This window comes from Pempheris klunzingeri, chromosome 24, assembly GCF_042242105.1.
Source record: "Pempheris klunzingeri isolate RE-2024b chromosome 24, fPemKlu1.hap1, whole genome shotgun sequence".
In the NCBI taxonomy this organism is placed as follows: domain Eukaryota; kingdom Metazoa; phylum Chordata; class Actinopteri; order Acropomatiformes; family Pempheridae; genus Pempheris; species Pempheris klunzingeri.
The window spans coordinates 11174377-11187807 of NC_092035.1; the positions used below are offsets into that span (position 1 = coordinate 11174377).

The 13431-nt window shown below is 44.1% G+C and overlaps 1 protein-coding gene across 1 annotated transcript in view; it reads left to right on the forward strand.

Moving 5' to 3' along the window:
* spega (striated muscle enriched protein kinase a) overlaps positions 1 to 13383 on the forward strand; it is a 41540-nt gene extending 28157 nt beyond the window's left edge. The window contains exons 24-41 of the mRNA XM_070855324.1: positions 789 to 989; positions 1406 to 1463; positions 1545 to 1622; positions 1723 to 1895; positions 2039 to 2065; positions 2184 to 2336; positions 2459 to 2501; positions 2618 to 2683; positions 3311 to 6005; positions 6090 to 6257; positions 7580 to 7702; positions 8750 to 8914; positions 8999 to 9698; positions 9801 to 10040; positions 10905 to 11128; positions 11257 to 11332; positions 11554 to 11703; positions 11786 to 13383. Coding sequence (XP_070711425.1) covers positions 789 to 989; positions 1406 to 1463; positions 1545 to 1622; positions 1723 to 1895; positions 2039 to 2065; positions 2184 to 2336; positions 2459 to 2501; positions 2618 to 2683; positions 3311 to 6005; positions 6090 to 6257; positions 7580 to 7702; positions 8750 to 8914; positions 8999 to 9698; positions 9801 to 10040; positions 10905 to 11128; positions 11257 to 11332; positions 11554 to 11703; positions 11786 to 12023 — 5578 coding nt within the window. The 3' untranslated portion in view covers positions 12024 to 13383. The remainder of the gene's footprint in view (positions 1 to 788; positions 990 to 1405; positions 1464 to 1544; positions 1623 to 1722; positions 1896 to 2038; positions 2066 to 2183; positions 2337 to 2458; positions 2502 to 2617; positions 2684 to 3310; positions 6006 to 6089; positions 6258 to 7579; positions 7703 to 8749; positions 8915 to 8998; positions 9699 to 9800; positions 10041 to 10904; positions 11129 to 11256; positions 11333 to 11553; positions 11704 to 11785) is intronic.
* The last annotated feature ends 48 nt before the right edge of the window (positions 13384 to 13431 follow it).

Genomic DNA, 13431 nt, shown 5'->3' on the forward strand with positions numbered 1-13431 from the left:
GTTCAATCTTTTTTTCCACCAATAGATGTGTTTTGGTTACTGAGCAGAGTAGCAAACTGGAATGGGATTCAGATTCTGATTTCTGCTTCTTAACACCAAAGAAAAACATCCAATGAGAATTGATTTGTCTCTTCCACCTCTTGCAAGGGAGAAATGATTATCAAAAGGAGAAAACTGTCAGTAATTTATTGGTTAAATCTTCTAAAGTAGTATTCTGTCGGCTACTCCTTAAATACAGTCAGAGCTTTTTTGTTGCATCTACCACAACCTTCAGATATCCCATCATCCCTAGTTCATAAACATTTGAATACCACTATTAGATTAGCCATGATGTCATTTAATTTCATACTCCTTTCCAACATAGAGGCAGCCAAACTGTGCTTCTCAGCCCGGTGTAAAGTCACTCTTTAAAGAGGATTCAATTAAACAATAGAAATGTGTATCAAAGTAATCTGAGCTCAAAGCTCAAATTCACCAGCTTTCCTGAGCCTCCAACTGCAGTGATTTGGTTAAAAGCTCTGAAAAGCTAATGAGCTGACATTTGCACTGACATTATTTCATCGGACATGCTGTTCAAGAAGGTCAAGAATGAACTTCCGTGCTCTAACAATAGTCTGTCGCTGAGAGCGAGGTCACTCCAGCTGGTTGATGATGAAAAAAAGAGACATCCCCCCTCCTCCCTTGAATTGCCGGACTATTCAATGGAATAATAAGTCCGTTAAAATGAATTAACAAACTATTTATTTGGTATACATGACCCTAAAAAACGTTTCCGCTGTCTGACACAGGGGTTCCGTCTCCTACGTGAAGAGGTTGACTCAGAAAAAGGGGAAGACCGAGTTTGCTGCCAAGTTCATCTCCGCACGAGGCAAGAGGAAAGCCTTGGCCCTCCGAGAGATGGACCTGCTGTCTGAGCTGGACAACGAGAGGGTTCTCTATTTCCACGATGCCTTTGAGAAGAAGAACATGGTGGTGCTCGTCACAGAGTTGTATCCTTTCAGTGCAATTTTATTTTCAGTGATAGGAAGTGTCGTACTTTTTCTGTTAGTTACCTGATTCGACACAGAATTGCTACAACAGATCTTTTTTTTTTTTTTCTTTCGCTGCCTTTCCTGCAATTTTCTTTAAATTTTTTATCTGCCTCACTGTGAAGAAGTGCACTTAGAGGCATCTCAAGGACATTAAAGAGCCATAGCATTAATCCTAATGTCTTCTGCAGTCCCCTGGAGGCATGAATGAAGCACAGCGCAGCTCTTTCTCTCTGAGTCATCGCTAAAGAGTGGAATTAGCCGGATAGGATGTGTGGGAGTTTTGCTCATTTATAATTCATTTCACGTTCGCCTATCGCTTGGACTGTGCAGTCAAGTCACAGCTCCGTGTTTTTTTCCTCAACTATCGTGTGAAGATGTCACGAGGAGATGCTGGAGAGGATGGCCAAAAAAACAACAGTCAAGGAAGTGGAGGTTTGTGAGCTTCTCCTGGCTGCACTGCGCCATCATTATGTAACATGACTTTTAACTTCTTTCCCTCATGTTTCTCCACAGATTCGCAGTGCTGTTCAGCAGATTTTGGAAGGTCTTCGTTATCTTCACCAAAAAAACATTGCCCACCTTGATGTGAAGGTATCTGTCCATCCCACTTCTGGTGCTGCAACTAATTTATTTGACTGAGCTTACAGGAAAACACACCTAACACTGTTGTTTCGGCTGCACTCTCCTCTAGCCAGAAAATATTTTGATGGCAAGTCCTGGAAGTGACCAGATCCGCATTTGTGACTTCGGTAATGCCATAAAACTGGAGGCTTCTGAGGAGCACTACTGCAAATACGGCACGCCAGAATATGTCGCACCAGAGATTGTTAACCAAACTCCCGTCTCCACAGCAACAGACATATGGTGAGCCACCTGTTCTCCAGTGAGGAGAAGTGATTACACATGGCAGGCGCTTTGTTATCTGCAGCAATATAAAAACTCTGTCTTTTGTGTGGTTTTATGTTGTTCCTGCAAATCCACTATTCGTCTGTCCTGCTCTCCCACAGGCCTGTTGGAGTCATCACTTACCTCTGGTATGTTATTAGAGTGCTCTGTCAGACAATATGTATTTTTATATTTTTGATGTAATTGAACAAGTACTGAAATCTTACTGGAATAAAACTAATTACATATTTTCTTTTTTTTTCTTAGCCTGACTGGCGTGTCTCCTTTCGCCGGTGAGAATGACAGAGCGACTGCCTTAAACATCCGTAACTACAACGTGGCGTTTGAGGAGAGCATGTTTTCTGACCTCTGCAAAGAAGCGAAGGGATTTGTCATAAAGCTTCTGGTGGTGGACAGACTGTAAGCATCTCAATGACTCGATCTTTTACCATAAATACATATAATTTTGACAAACCATCACTCCATTTGATAGCGTCTGATAGCGTTCTCCTTCCTCATATGGACGTTTTCCCCTCTCCTAGGAGGCCCAGTGCCATCGAGTGCCTTCGTCATCCTTGGTTCAAGGTAATTTGTCATTTAGATAATAGATCATTCAGCCTTAAACATTTCAAAGCGTGATAGGATTTGGATTTATATCTCTACTAACTTCAGCGGTGACTCCCCCTCTTTTTGTCTCGCAGTCACCAACGAGCAAGAGCATCAGCACAGCTATGCTGAAGCAAGTGTTGTCGAGAAGGCGATGGCAGGTAAGCCATTGTGGATGACAAATTGGCAGACATGCATTACACTGAGACACATAGAGACTCCAAGGGCAGATTCCCAGACAGTGAGTAAGCCTAGTTATAGACTAAAGTAGTGTTTTATACCAGAATAACTCACATTGGCTCCCTTAGAGATAGTTTAGATCAGTCCAACATTCCCCAAACTCCTGAATTAAGCGATCCTTGATCCTTAAGATTTTCCATAAAGATTACAGATATAATGCTTTCTATCACTGGAGATTTTCATTTAGATATTAAGGTTTTAGTCGATGTCAATCAAGACCGACAAACACTGTCAGACAAGTACTGCTAGACAGAAGCTGCCCATTAACTTTGATTGAATCATTTTCTGAAAGCACTTTCAGGAGAGGAGCAAAATACTTGATAATTTAATAAAGCCTGATGCCCTGCAATCATATTGAGGCAGTTTGTAATTGGAAAGAGGTTGATGGCTAAGAGGTTGTCAATTCATTGTAGGAGTCATGCCTGTGTTTACCTTGTCACACCCAAACTGAGTTGTGTTATTGACTCTGGACACTGGGGAGTTTGCATATAATGTAGAGAAATATAGAATTAAACTATCTCACACTGTCCTTTATTGCCTCTTTTCAGCGCTCCCTTATCAGCTACAAATCCAAGATGGTGATGCGGTCCATCCCAGAGCTTTTGAATGACTCATCCAGCCACGTCTCCATCGCTGTGGCACGGCATTTAAAAGAAGACTCCCCGCCACCCTCCTCCTCCTCTGACTCCGATGCAGATGTGGATGAGCTTCCCTTTATTCCTATGCCGCTGTCCATGGTCTTCTCTGGTTCCAGGGTCTCTCTTAATGAGATCCCAGGGGACGAAGATGTGACTGTATGGCCCAGCGCTGCTGCTAATGGGACAAGGAAAAAGGACAACATGGAGATCGCGGATATGACAGGAGGGCCTAGTAAAATGGTGAACGATGAAGAGGAAACCCCAGATGAGGAGAAAATGGAAAAGACTAATCGAGCTCCCCTTAAAAAAGGATTGAGTGTGGAGTCAGATGATTCACAGACAAAAGCCAGGCGGGCTACGATGAGGAGAGGCAGCTCTGCTGATTCAGCACTTGTTCTGCACATTGACCCAGAAGAGGAAAATGCCAACAAGGATCCAGAGGCAAGTAAAAAGAGCCTGAAAAAGGCTGTTTCTATGGAACTACCCAATCGCAGCCCGAGCCCCGGAGCGTCCAAATTAAGCCAAGAGGATTATGCCTTAAAACTAGAACTGATGAGGCAGCGGTTGCTCAGGGGAGGAAGCATGGACAAAAAGATGAGCGGCCTGCGAGGGCCCTTGTTTGAAACGCTTGGCATGGAAGATGAGGGGCGAACGGGATCTCTAGATCGGAATTTGAGGAAATCCAGAGCAGGGCCATCAACACTCACCAGAGCAGCGTCATCTGAGAATCCTGGAGAGGACATGCCAAAGACCAAAGTTTTTCGTAAAAGCGCCTCCTTCACTCAGGGGGATTCTGAGCCCATGCCTTTGCACCGCAGGTTTGGAGCCCCCTTAGAGATCCCATCGGTGGGCAATGGTAGCATAGAAGGGAAGAAGCTCCAGGAGGCAACCTCAATGTCCGCACTAACAGAACAAACAACACTGGAGTCTGCTTCACCTATAAATAGGACACCAGGAAGATTGGACCAACAAGACCATGAGAATATGCACAGTTTGAATGACAGTGATTTGGATGAGATAACAGAGAAAAGGACCAAAATCCAGTTAGATAAGGCAGAAGTAGAATCTGATTCTAGATCCCCTTCTGTAATTACTCCCATAATTGTAATAGAGGAAGATGACGAAGAAGAAGAGAGGAAAGAAAATCAGGAGTTACATTTTAATGAAAACGATATAAAGAGAGACAAGGAAACAAGTAGTAAAACGTCATCTGCGTACGCTCGTGCCATTCAAGCTGTTTCAGCACCGTCACAAACATCCCAGTCAGAAGATAAATCTGCTGCAGCCACGAAAGCTGATACAAAGTCCTCAGATACCCCCACATTACCTGAACATGCAGCAGTATTTGCCAGAGTAGCAACCGGTGATCGATCTCCTGGTTCTGTTTTCACATCGTCAAACCCTGATCTTCCTGCCACCCCCCGCCAGCCGGTGCTCAGATCAGACATCAAAGACATTGACTCAGAGGAGGTCTTTGAAGCCAGGTTTAAGAAGCGGGAATCATCTTTGACCCGTGGCCTCCGAAAGCTGACCAGAAATAAATCAGAGGAGAAATCACCTGTGCTAACCCGGAAGGTGACCGAGGGGGGTGAGGAAGTTTACAGGCCAGGGGCAAGGGGGGCGCCTCTTGAAATGGTATCCAAAGGACTACAGGAGAAATCCAAATCTGTTCAAGATTTAAGGGAGGAAGATCAGGAAACAGGCCTCGGTCTGATTGGGAGGTTTTCCTTGCGGGCAAAGAGGTCAACGTCCGTTGATAAGAAGGGTGAGAAACCAAAGGAGGAAAAGCAGCAGGATGTGCAGGAAGCTGCCGTAAGCAAGAGGGTTTCCTGGGCTATTGGACGCAGTAAGTCCCTGGATACTAAGGAGCTGAGCAGTGCAGGGACGCAGAGACAGCAGGATGAGAGAGAACAAAGAAAAGCTGAGGAGTCATCGGTTTCTGCTATGAGGCGCAAGTTTGAGTCTAAAGTGGCAGGAATCTCTGCCAAAATAAGGACCCAGTCGGAGGAGAGGAAGGATAAGGAAGCTGAGGGAAGTCAGAAAGAGCTGCTGCAAAAGGATTTAAAGAAAGTCACTGATTCCCCTGTCCTGGCAATGCGGCATAGGTTTGAGAACAAACTGGCAGGAATATCCACGAAAATCCGCAGCCAATCTGAGGAGAGAAAAGGGGATGCAGAGGGGCAAAAGACGCCCCTGTTCACCCGCCACCGTCATTCCCAATCTGAGGGGCGAGGACTCAAAGGAATGGGCATCCCCGAGAATCAACTAGCAAAGCAAACCGGCACCGGTGCGTCCAAGGAATCAATCGAATCCGCGTCTAGCGTCCAATCCGAAAAAGCCTCAGAGAGTGACAGGCGATCACGATGGGACAGGTGGGGTTTGACGAGGGGCAAGAAAGACAAAACCCCCTCCCAGTCTGATTTGCCTTCATCTGTCCCCAAAGAAGAGGGTTTATCAAAAAGCCAGCAGTTTGTCCGCTCTGCCTCAGACTTCGCCCCTGTGTTCCACATCAAATTAAAAGACCACGTCTTACTCGAGGGGGAACCTGTCACTGTTAGCTGCCTCCCTGCTGGAAGTCCACATCCAGAAATTGCATGGATGAAAGGTATCTCACACATTTCTTTTTGATGTTATCATAGTTTGATCCAGAAACTGCGGCTCAGTTGCTTAAATTCTTTGCGTATTCCAGATCGGAAACCGCTGGAGGTGGATGACAGAATCAGCCTGGTCTCCCACCCGGACGGCAGGCAGCTTCTTATGATCATGAAGTCCAGCCGGAAAGACGATGGAGTCTATGAATGCGTAGCTACAAACCCCATCGCTACCATCACCACCTCCTGCACTTTGTCCATTGCTTGTGAGTAGCTGGTTTAGCACATATTCAGGGAAAATAGGAGTTGGGAGTCTTAAATCATATTCATTAATGTTGACGATACAAATTACAGCACAGGGCTCGTTTGCCTTTCATGGACGTACAGTAATTATCATCATATTGTGATATATTTTCTATAATTTGATTTTAATTGCTGGAACAGTGGCGTGAATATTAATGTAGCCGAAATGAATATTAATGTCAGCAGATTAACTTTACAGTAGATTAATTTAATGGATTTTTGGATTTTCTCATATTCATCATCTAATAGGAACAAATGATGCTTCCTGCACTTCGAAAGCAGCCGTACTCAAGACTGCAGTCATGCCTTTGCACGAACTGTTGTTCTCATTACACACTATTCATAGGTTCTGCTCATGAATACAACAAAAACAACGATACTTTTTGTGGCTTCGGTGGAGAATATATTTCTCAAATGTCAGGTGCTATCAATTGTACTTTGGACACACTAATCTCAGCCACTGATGCTATTTGTCTCCCCTTGATAATCTATCAGCAGTGTGAAAAATACTTCAGACATCTTATCTCGCCCGAAGCATTGGCTCCACTGTGCCGGTGCGCAGGCTTAATGGGAAAAACATTTTGAAATTATGGAACGACACCAGTTGTGTCAACTTTGGTTTGATGTCACGACAAAACTCAAACCACCCTTTGGATTGTTTTTGTACCCTGGGCTTGAGAAAATGAACACCTTGTCTTTTCTTCTTTGGTGTTTTGAATCTGAATGAGTGTAATTTGTAACATAGTGTGTGACTGATTTCTATTATAGAATGGTAAAGTAAATTGTAATGTAGAGGATCTTCCCCGTGAACACTAAAATATGTAGTTTGCTGGGAACAAAATGAACATTAAGCATGAGTATTGATGATTAAACAGGTCAACCACAGCTATAGAAATCAAACATTATCAACACAAAAGACATTAGATCACATATTACACTTAACACAGTTCAATCGTGCACACATGCTCATACTGAGACCACAAACAACACAAGACCCTGTTGTAATCACACTGTAAAAACATGCACACCCTACAATGAACCTGTCCACATGCACCCCCTTAAAATCACATACACAAAAAAAAGCCAGAGGAATATCTTCACTGTTTATACCCATAATGTTTGCTGACCGCCAGCTCTCACACAATATGAACGGCCCAGTATGACCACAGTCGTATCTACTGACCACTGGAGAGCTTCACTCAAGTCTATGATGATCTGTTATGTGCCTCTGCATGCCAGTGCACACTCATCTAATTTGTTCTTCCCTTTTCCCATCCCTCTGAAGGTGTCCCAAAACGGCCAGGCACCCCTGAGGTCCCCCAGACTTACAACAACACAGCCCTGGTGCTCTGGAAGCCAGCAGACACCAAGTCTCCATGCAGCTACACCCTGGAAAGAAAGACAGAAGGTAATAATAAGGAGTAATGACATTGAACAAACCATGCATGCTCCCCTCACTACATTTATTCTGTTATTTATCATTTAATGGCATTCAGCTCATCCAAAGAAACACGCTCTCGTTTTAAAGTTAAAGTAAAACGCTTTGCGATTATTTGTTTAGTTGTTTAATTTGTCTGGTTTTAAAACTACATTCCCTTTGTACACTATTGTCAGAATGATGTGTGTGGCCGCATGAGGAAAAATGAAATTAAAATCCAGGATTTCAAGCTCCTTGGAGGTAGCAGTGTTTGAAAAGCTTTGACAATGTTTGGCTTTGTGCAGAATTTGGAGAATGCTCTGAGAAATAAGTTTCCAAATCCATAGACACCGGTTAGACAGAGAAAATGAGTCAGTCCATGAGGGGAAAGTGACTGTGCCAGTGCCGCTGTCAAAGATTTTAGTCATTATGCGCGATGAGTCATCATTGTCTCATAATGTGGTGGATGAAAATAAAGTCACAGAAACTTGGAGTAACACAGTTTGTGAATATTTATTGAACTTAGATACATACATTTTATTTTGGCATGTATTGCCTTGTCATCTCAGTCCAAATGCAATCTCAGTATTGATGTAGGTATGCACAGAAAAGCACATTACTACCTAATTTACAGTTTCAGTCAGGCCTGCCTAAGAAATAAGATTCTGTGACAGATAACGTGTTTGCATGTACATAATTTATGTTGTGTATCGTTTCAAATCTTTGTTTTTATCCATATGCATGTCCAGATTCTCATCAATCTGTCAGCATCACCACCTGGTGGTTAATCTGTGAACTACAACATGACGTTTACCATTCGAAGGAAACAGAAAATCAGAGTTTATTTTCCCATTTTTACTTTTACTTTTCCCTCAAGAATCTAGTTTCTCCTTATTATAATTTCACTTAACATACACATAAATCCACTGTGCATACTTAAATGTGCACAAATGTGCATATATGGCTCTATGCACTGTCCATAAAGATCACAGCAACATCATTTAAAGCACATTTCTTTCTTTTCCCCCTGTTGTGCAGGTGATTCTAACTGGCTGACTGTAGCCACCGGAGTTGTCGACTGCTACTACAATGTCACAGATCTACCAGCAGGGGGCACGTTTAAGTTCCGTGTTGCCTGCACCAACAAGGCGGGACAGGGGCCGTACAGCAACTGCTCTGCTCCAGCCAGCCTGGACTCGACAGGTGATTATGTGAAATGCACAGCACATGATTGTAGTGAGTCTGTGCCTGTGCTCCATGCGTGGCTCTCTTTGTCTGTTTTCACAGCTGACGGAGCTTCACCTGCTCTGGCCGTCGTGAAGACCGTCCCAGCTCCACCTGCACCAGCTGTCACCTCCTCAGTGACCGTGCCTTCGCTAAAACCAGTCCAGAACAGCGCTCCCAGAACAGCTGCCTCCGCCATCATCACTTCCACCTCCACCTCTCCAAAATACGCAGCCCCCCCTGCTGCTTTGCCTCTTCCGGCTTCGTCGTCATCCAGAATGGCGGTCGCTCCCACCCCTCCGTCCTCTCTGCCCTCCAGCCCCTCAACAAACCCCCCATCACCATCTGCAGCATCTGAGGATGCTCCAAAAATAAGCTCCGCTCTTCCCTCTTCACCCACAGTCAAAGCACCTCCCCCTTTTGTCCTCCCCAAACCCCAGAGTCCAGTAAACGTGGTGTCTCCTATGACCCAAACCCCCCCAATATCACCACCACTCCTTCTTGTGACCCCACCAGCGACACCAACCAAGCCAGCAGTGGCCTCCGTGCCCACATACGTTCCCACCACTACCGTCACAGCTCGTGTGGCCCCAACCCCTGTCTCCTTTTCCCCGCAAGTGCTGCAGACCTCCAGCCTCAGCCCCATTGGTGATGGGGGCAGTACCCCCACCAGAGGCACACCATCGGGACGCACTACACCCTCCACTGCTCTACGACAGGGGGTGCCACAGAAACCCTACACTTTCTTAGAAGAGAAAGCCAGGTGAGTCAGATTTGAAACAAGACCACAGAAAGCATTAAGATCAGACCTGTGTTTTAGGGGGGGTGGTGATTAGGGCGGTAACTTCAAATGGCTTTTTTCCAGGGGTCGTTTTGGAGTCATCCGAGAGTGCCGTGAGAACAAGACGGGCAAAATCTACATGGCGAAGATCATTCCCTACAGCCAGGAGAACAAGCAGGAAATCCTGAAGGAGTACGAGATCCTGAAATCCCTCCACAATGAAAAGGTCATGGCTCTGCACGAAGCCTACGTCACGCCACGCTACCTGGTGCTCGTGGCCGAGTACTGCACCGGTAAAGAGCTGCTGTACAGCCTCATAGACAGGTAGGTGGTGGACGGTGGATATGTCACCTCATACTGAGATACACAAATTCAGGCAGACTTAAATAGCAGGGAGCTAGAAAGAAGACCTTTTCCTTCTCCGTGCAGTCCATTTGGAGGGATGAGCCAACAATGAGTAATTTAAATGAAGCCTAGCTGCACCCTAGTTCAATTTATGTTTCTTCAGACACTTTAATTAAACTATGGCTCTGTAAAACATTAATGATATTAATATTCTTAATGATTTAAAGCTGAATATCCATTTAAATCACCAAAGGAAGTTGAAGACGGATTGCTGAAAAGAAAAGAACATAACTTTCCTGAATATAAGCATCACTAGTACATGAAGAAGAAAGATTTCCCTAAGTGTTGTTTGGCTTTATAAGTCTTCAATGTGCAAGGCTAGAAGTTGTCCTGTTTTTGCCTCTGGCCATTATAAGACAGTTTCAGTCTGTTTAAACTTGCAACAGCATCGTTTGAGATTTTTAAGAGCTCAAATAAATACATTATCTGTTAACACAAAGATGAGCTATGGAACTTTAGAGCAGTGGCAGCAGTGTCCTCTGCTGCCGCATATTGTAATTACAGGACCGTTTAATTCTGTTGATATCTTGAGCGATGAAGGGTACCGCACTGTTCTAACTAGAGCAAAAATATTCCAAGGGGAACACCACTTGAGCATTAACAATGAATGATCCACAGTTACCATATTACTTTCAGTGCATTTGTTAACATTAGTGACGATAGATCAAGGAATAAATCGTCAAAAAACTCTCCCCATCTCTTTTTGGACCATAAACATGAAATAATAACCTGATGTATTTTAAATGGAACAGATGTATGAATGTTTGCTTTTGCTGCTCACAGGTTCCGTTACTCTGAGGACGACGTGGTGGGTTACCTGGTCCAGATCCTCCAGGGAGTCGAGTACCTCCACAACCGCCGCATCCTCCACCTGGACCTCAAGCCCGACAACATCATGGTGACCAACCTCAACGCCATCAAGATTGTGGACTTTGGAAGCGCTCAGAGCTTCAGCCCCCTCAGCCTAAAACAGCAGGAGTCGGGGGCAGGCGTGCTGGAGTACATGGGTACTTGACTTCTTTCATGTACAGATATTGGTCATTTGTCCTAAATTTGCTTTTTCAAGTTCAGTAGATCCACTAACAATGTAAATGACAACATGAATCAAAATGTTCATCCTCTTGACTAATCCAAGCTCCTGAGATGGTAAAAGGTGAAGTGGTTGGTCCTCCTGCGGATATTTGGACTGTTGGAGTTGTCGCCCACATCATGTAAGTGAAGCGTCCTTTTGGAATTCACTTGTCTGTGTTTCACATCACTTTAAATAACTTTAATTCTTAAGGCCAGGTTCAGTGGGAAAACACGTCTTGTAGAACATACATTTTAATCAATGAGACAAATGATTTTATAGCCCCATTTTGTTAAAGTAGGATGGTTAAAGTAGTGCCACATTTTGCTAATTGAATGACTTTTAAATCGTATTAACAATCAGGCTTAGCGGCCGGCTGCCCTTTGAAGATAAAGACCCTCAGCAAGTGGAATCCAAAATCCTGATGGCAAAGTTTGACCCGACAAAACTGTACCCAAATGTGTCCCAAAGTGCCTCCGCCTTTCTCAAGAAGATGTTGAGCAGTTACCCATGGTGAGTGGCAGCAGAATTAGATTTTACACTCACCTTTAAGAAAGAAAAATATGAAGTACTGTGTATTTGTGTGTGTTTTCAGGGCTCGTCCAACTACACGAGACTGCTTCGCGCAGGCCTGGCTACAGGACTCCTACCTGATGAAGCTGAGGAGACAGACTCTCACCTTCACCTCCGGTCGACTCAAAGAGTTCCTCGTGGAACAACAGTGTCGTCGCACAGAGGGCGCCACCAAGCACAAGGTGCTGCTGCGCACCTACCAGAGCTCGCCCCAGTCCCCGGCGTCTGGGTCCGCGCCGCACGTTCCCAGCCCGAAGTGAGATGGCGGCGAAAGCGCAGCACCGGGCGCGAGTGCGCGGGGATGGATCTGCCCACAGCGAAGCAAAATAACAACCTTCTTGCTTCTTACCTCCTCTGTGAGCCACCGCTGTATGGAAAATGTCAGCCTGCCTACTGAGGCACAGGTTAAGGCACAGGGGATGGGCAGACGGCCGGATATGGCTAAAATATCTAAAGAGAAGACGGCAGCCCAGGTGTTATTTCGGGAGACTTCAACATTCAACATTAAGGGAGCTCTGAGATGAAATAACCACACACAGACATACAGAGCGAGAAGCAGACCGCCGTGACGTCAGGCCTGCTCAGAAACTGTTAATCCACTGAAAGGACACGGGATGTTCTTTGGTTTTCTTTGATTGCACAATTTCTCAGTCCCAGTGTGAGCTCTGAAATTGCACATTAATATATGGTTTTTAACACTGATCTCCACTCTGCACGATCGGCCTGGAGCGTGTGTATCATTAGCATTTCTACTGTGCAACCTTGTTCATGTCACTAAATTCAGTAGTAAACAATTCACGTGAATGTACCATGATTTAAGCTGCTAATTTATTTTTTTGCATTTACATAATACATTTTAAAACTCAAAACCAAAAATATTCTTTTTTTTTTCTGGAAATTGTTTACTTTTTCATGTTAATTTATTTGCATGTGTGTGTGTGAGTGTGTGTGTGTGCGTGTGTGTGTGTGTGCGCAAGCATTTTAGATTCACTTTTCAAATTAGCATTGAGGCAAAAAAAAGAATAAAAATACAGAGTGTATTTGTGATTGGTGTTAAGACTCACACAGTAAAAACGAGCTATTTTAGGGCGATCTAGGAATATTTGGTACAATTTTTTTTGTTCTGTGGTTCAAACTAAACTCTAACTGTAATGCAACTATGAAATCGGTTTGTGATGTAGATAACAGTTTACTTTGAACAGTCATACACGCTGGTAAATTGCTGTGGTTTCTCAGTATTACCCATCGATTGGTCAGGTTGCTCAAATCGTGATCACCCAGTTAGTGCCTAAATCGGATTAATATCCAAAATATTTATCTTGTAAATGTGTCTCCATTAATACAAACTCATGATTGATAGAATATTTGAACAAAGCAAAAATTTGACTGCAATATTTGGACTTTCCATCAACAGACAGACTCTTACATCCATGCATACATTTCTACATGCACACATGCAGTCCTTGTAATAATAGAGCGTCTTGTGTATTGATCGATCAGTGTTCCCTTTTTGTATGAATTTGGACGGTTGAAGATTTGTAAATGTACCAATTTGCGGTGTTTATATGTGGAAAAAGTTGAACATGTTTTTATGAGATAGTATGTAATAAACTATTGATACAATTGGGAAAATGACTGTTTCTCTCTCTCTCTGGGGCTTTATGGCTT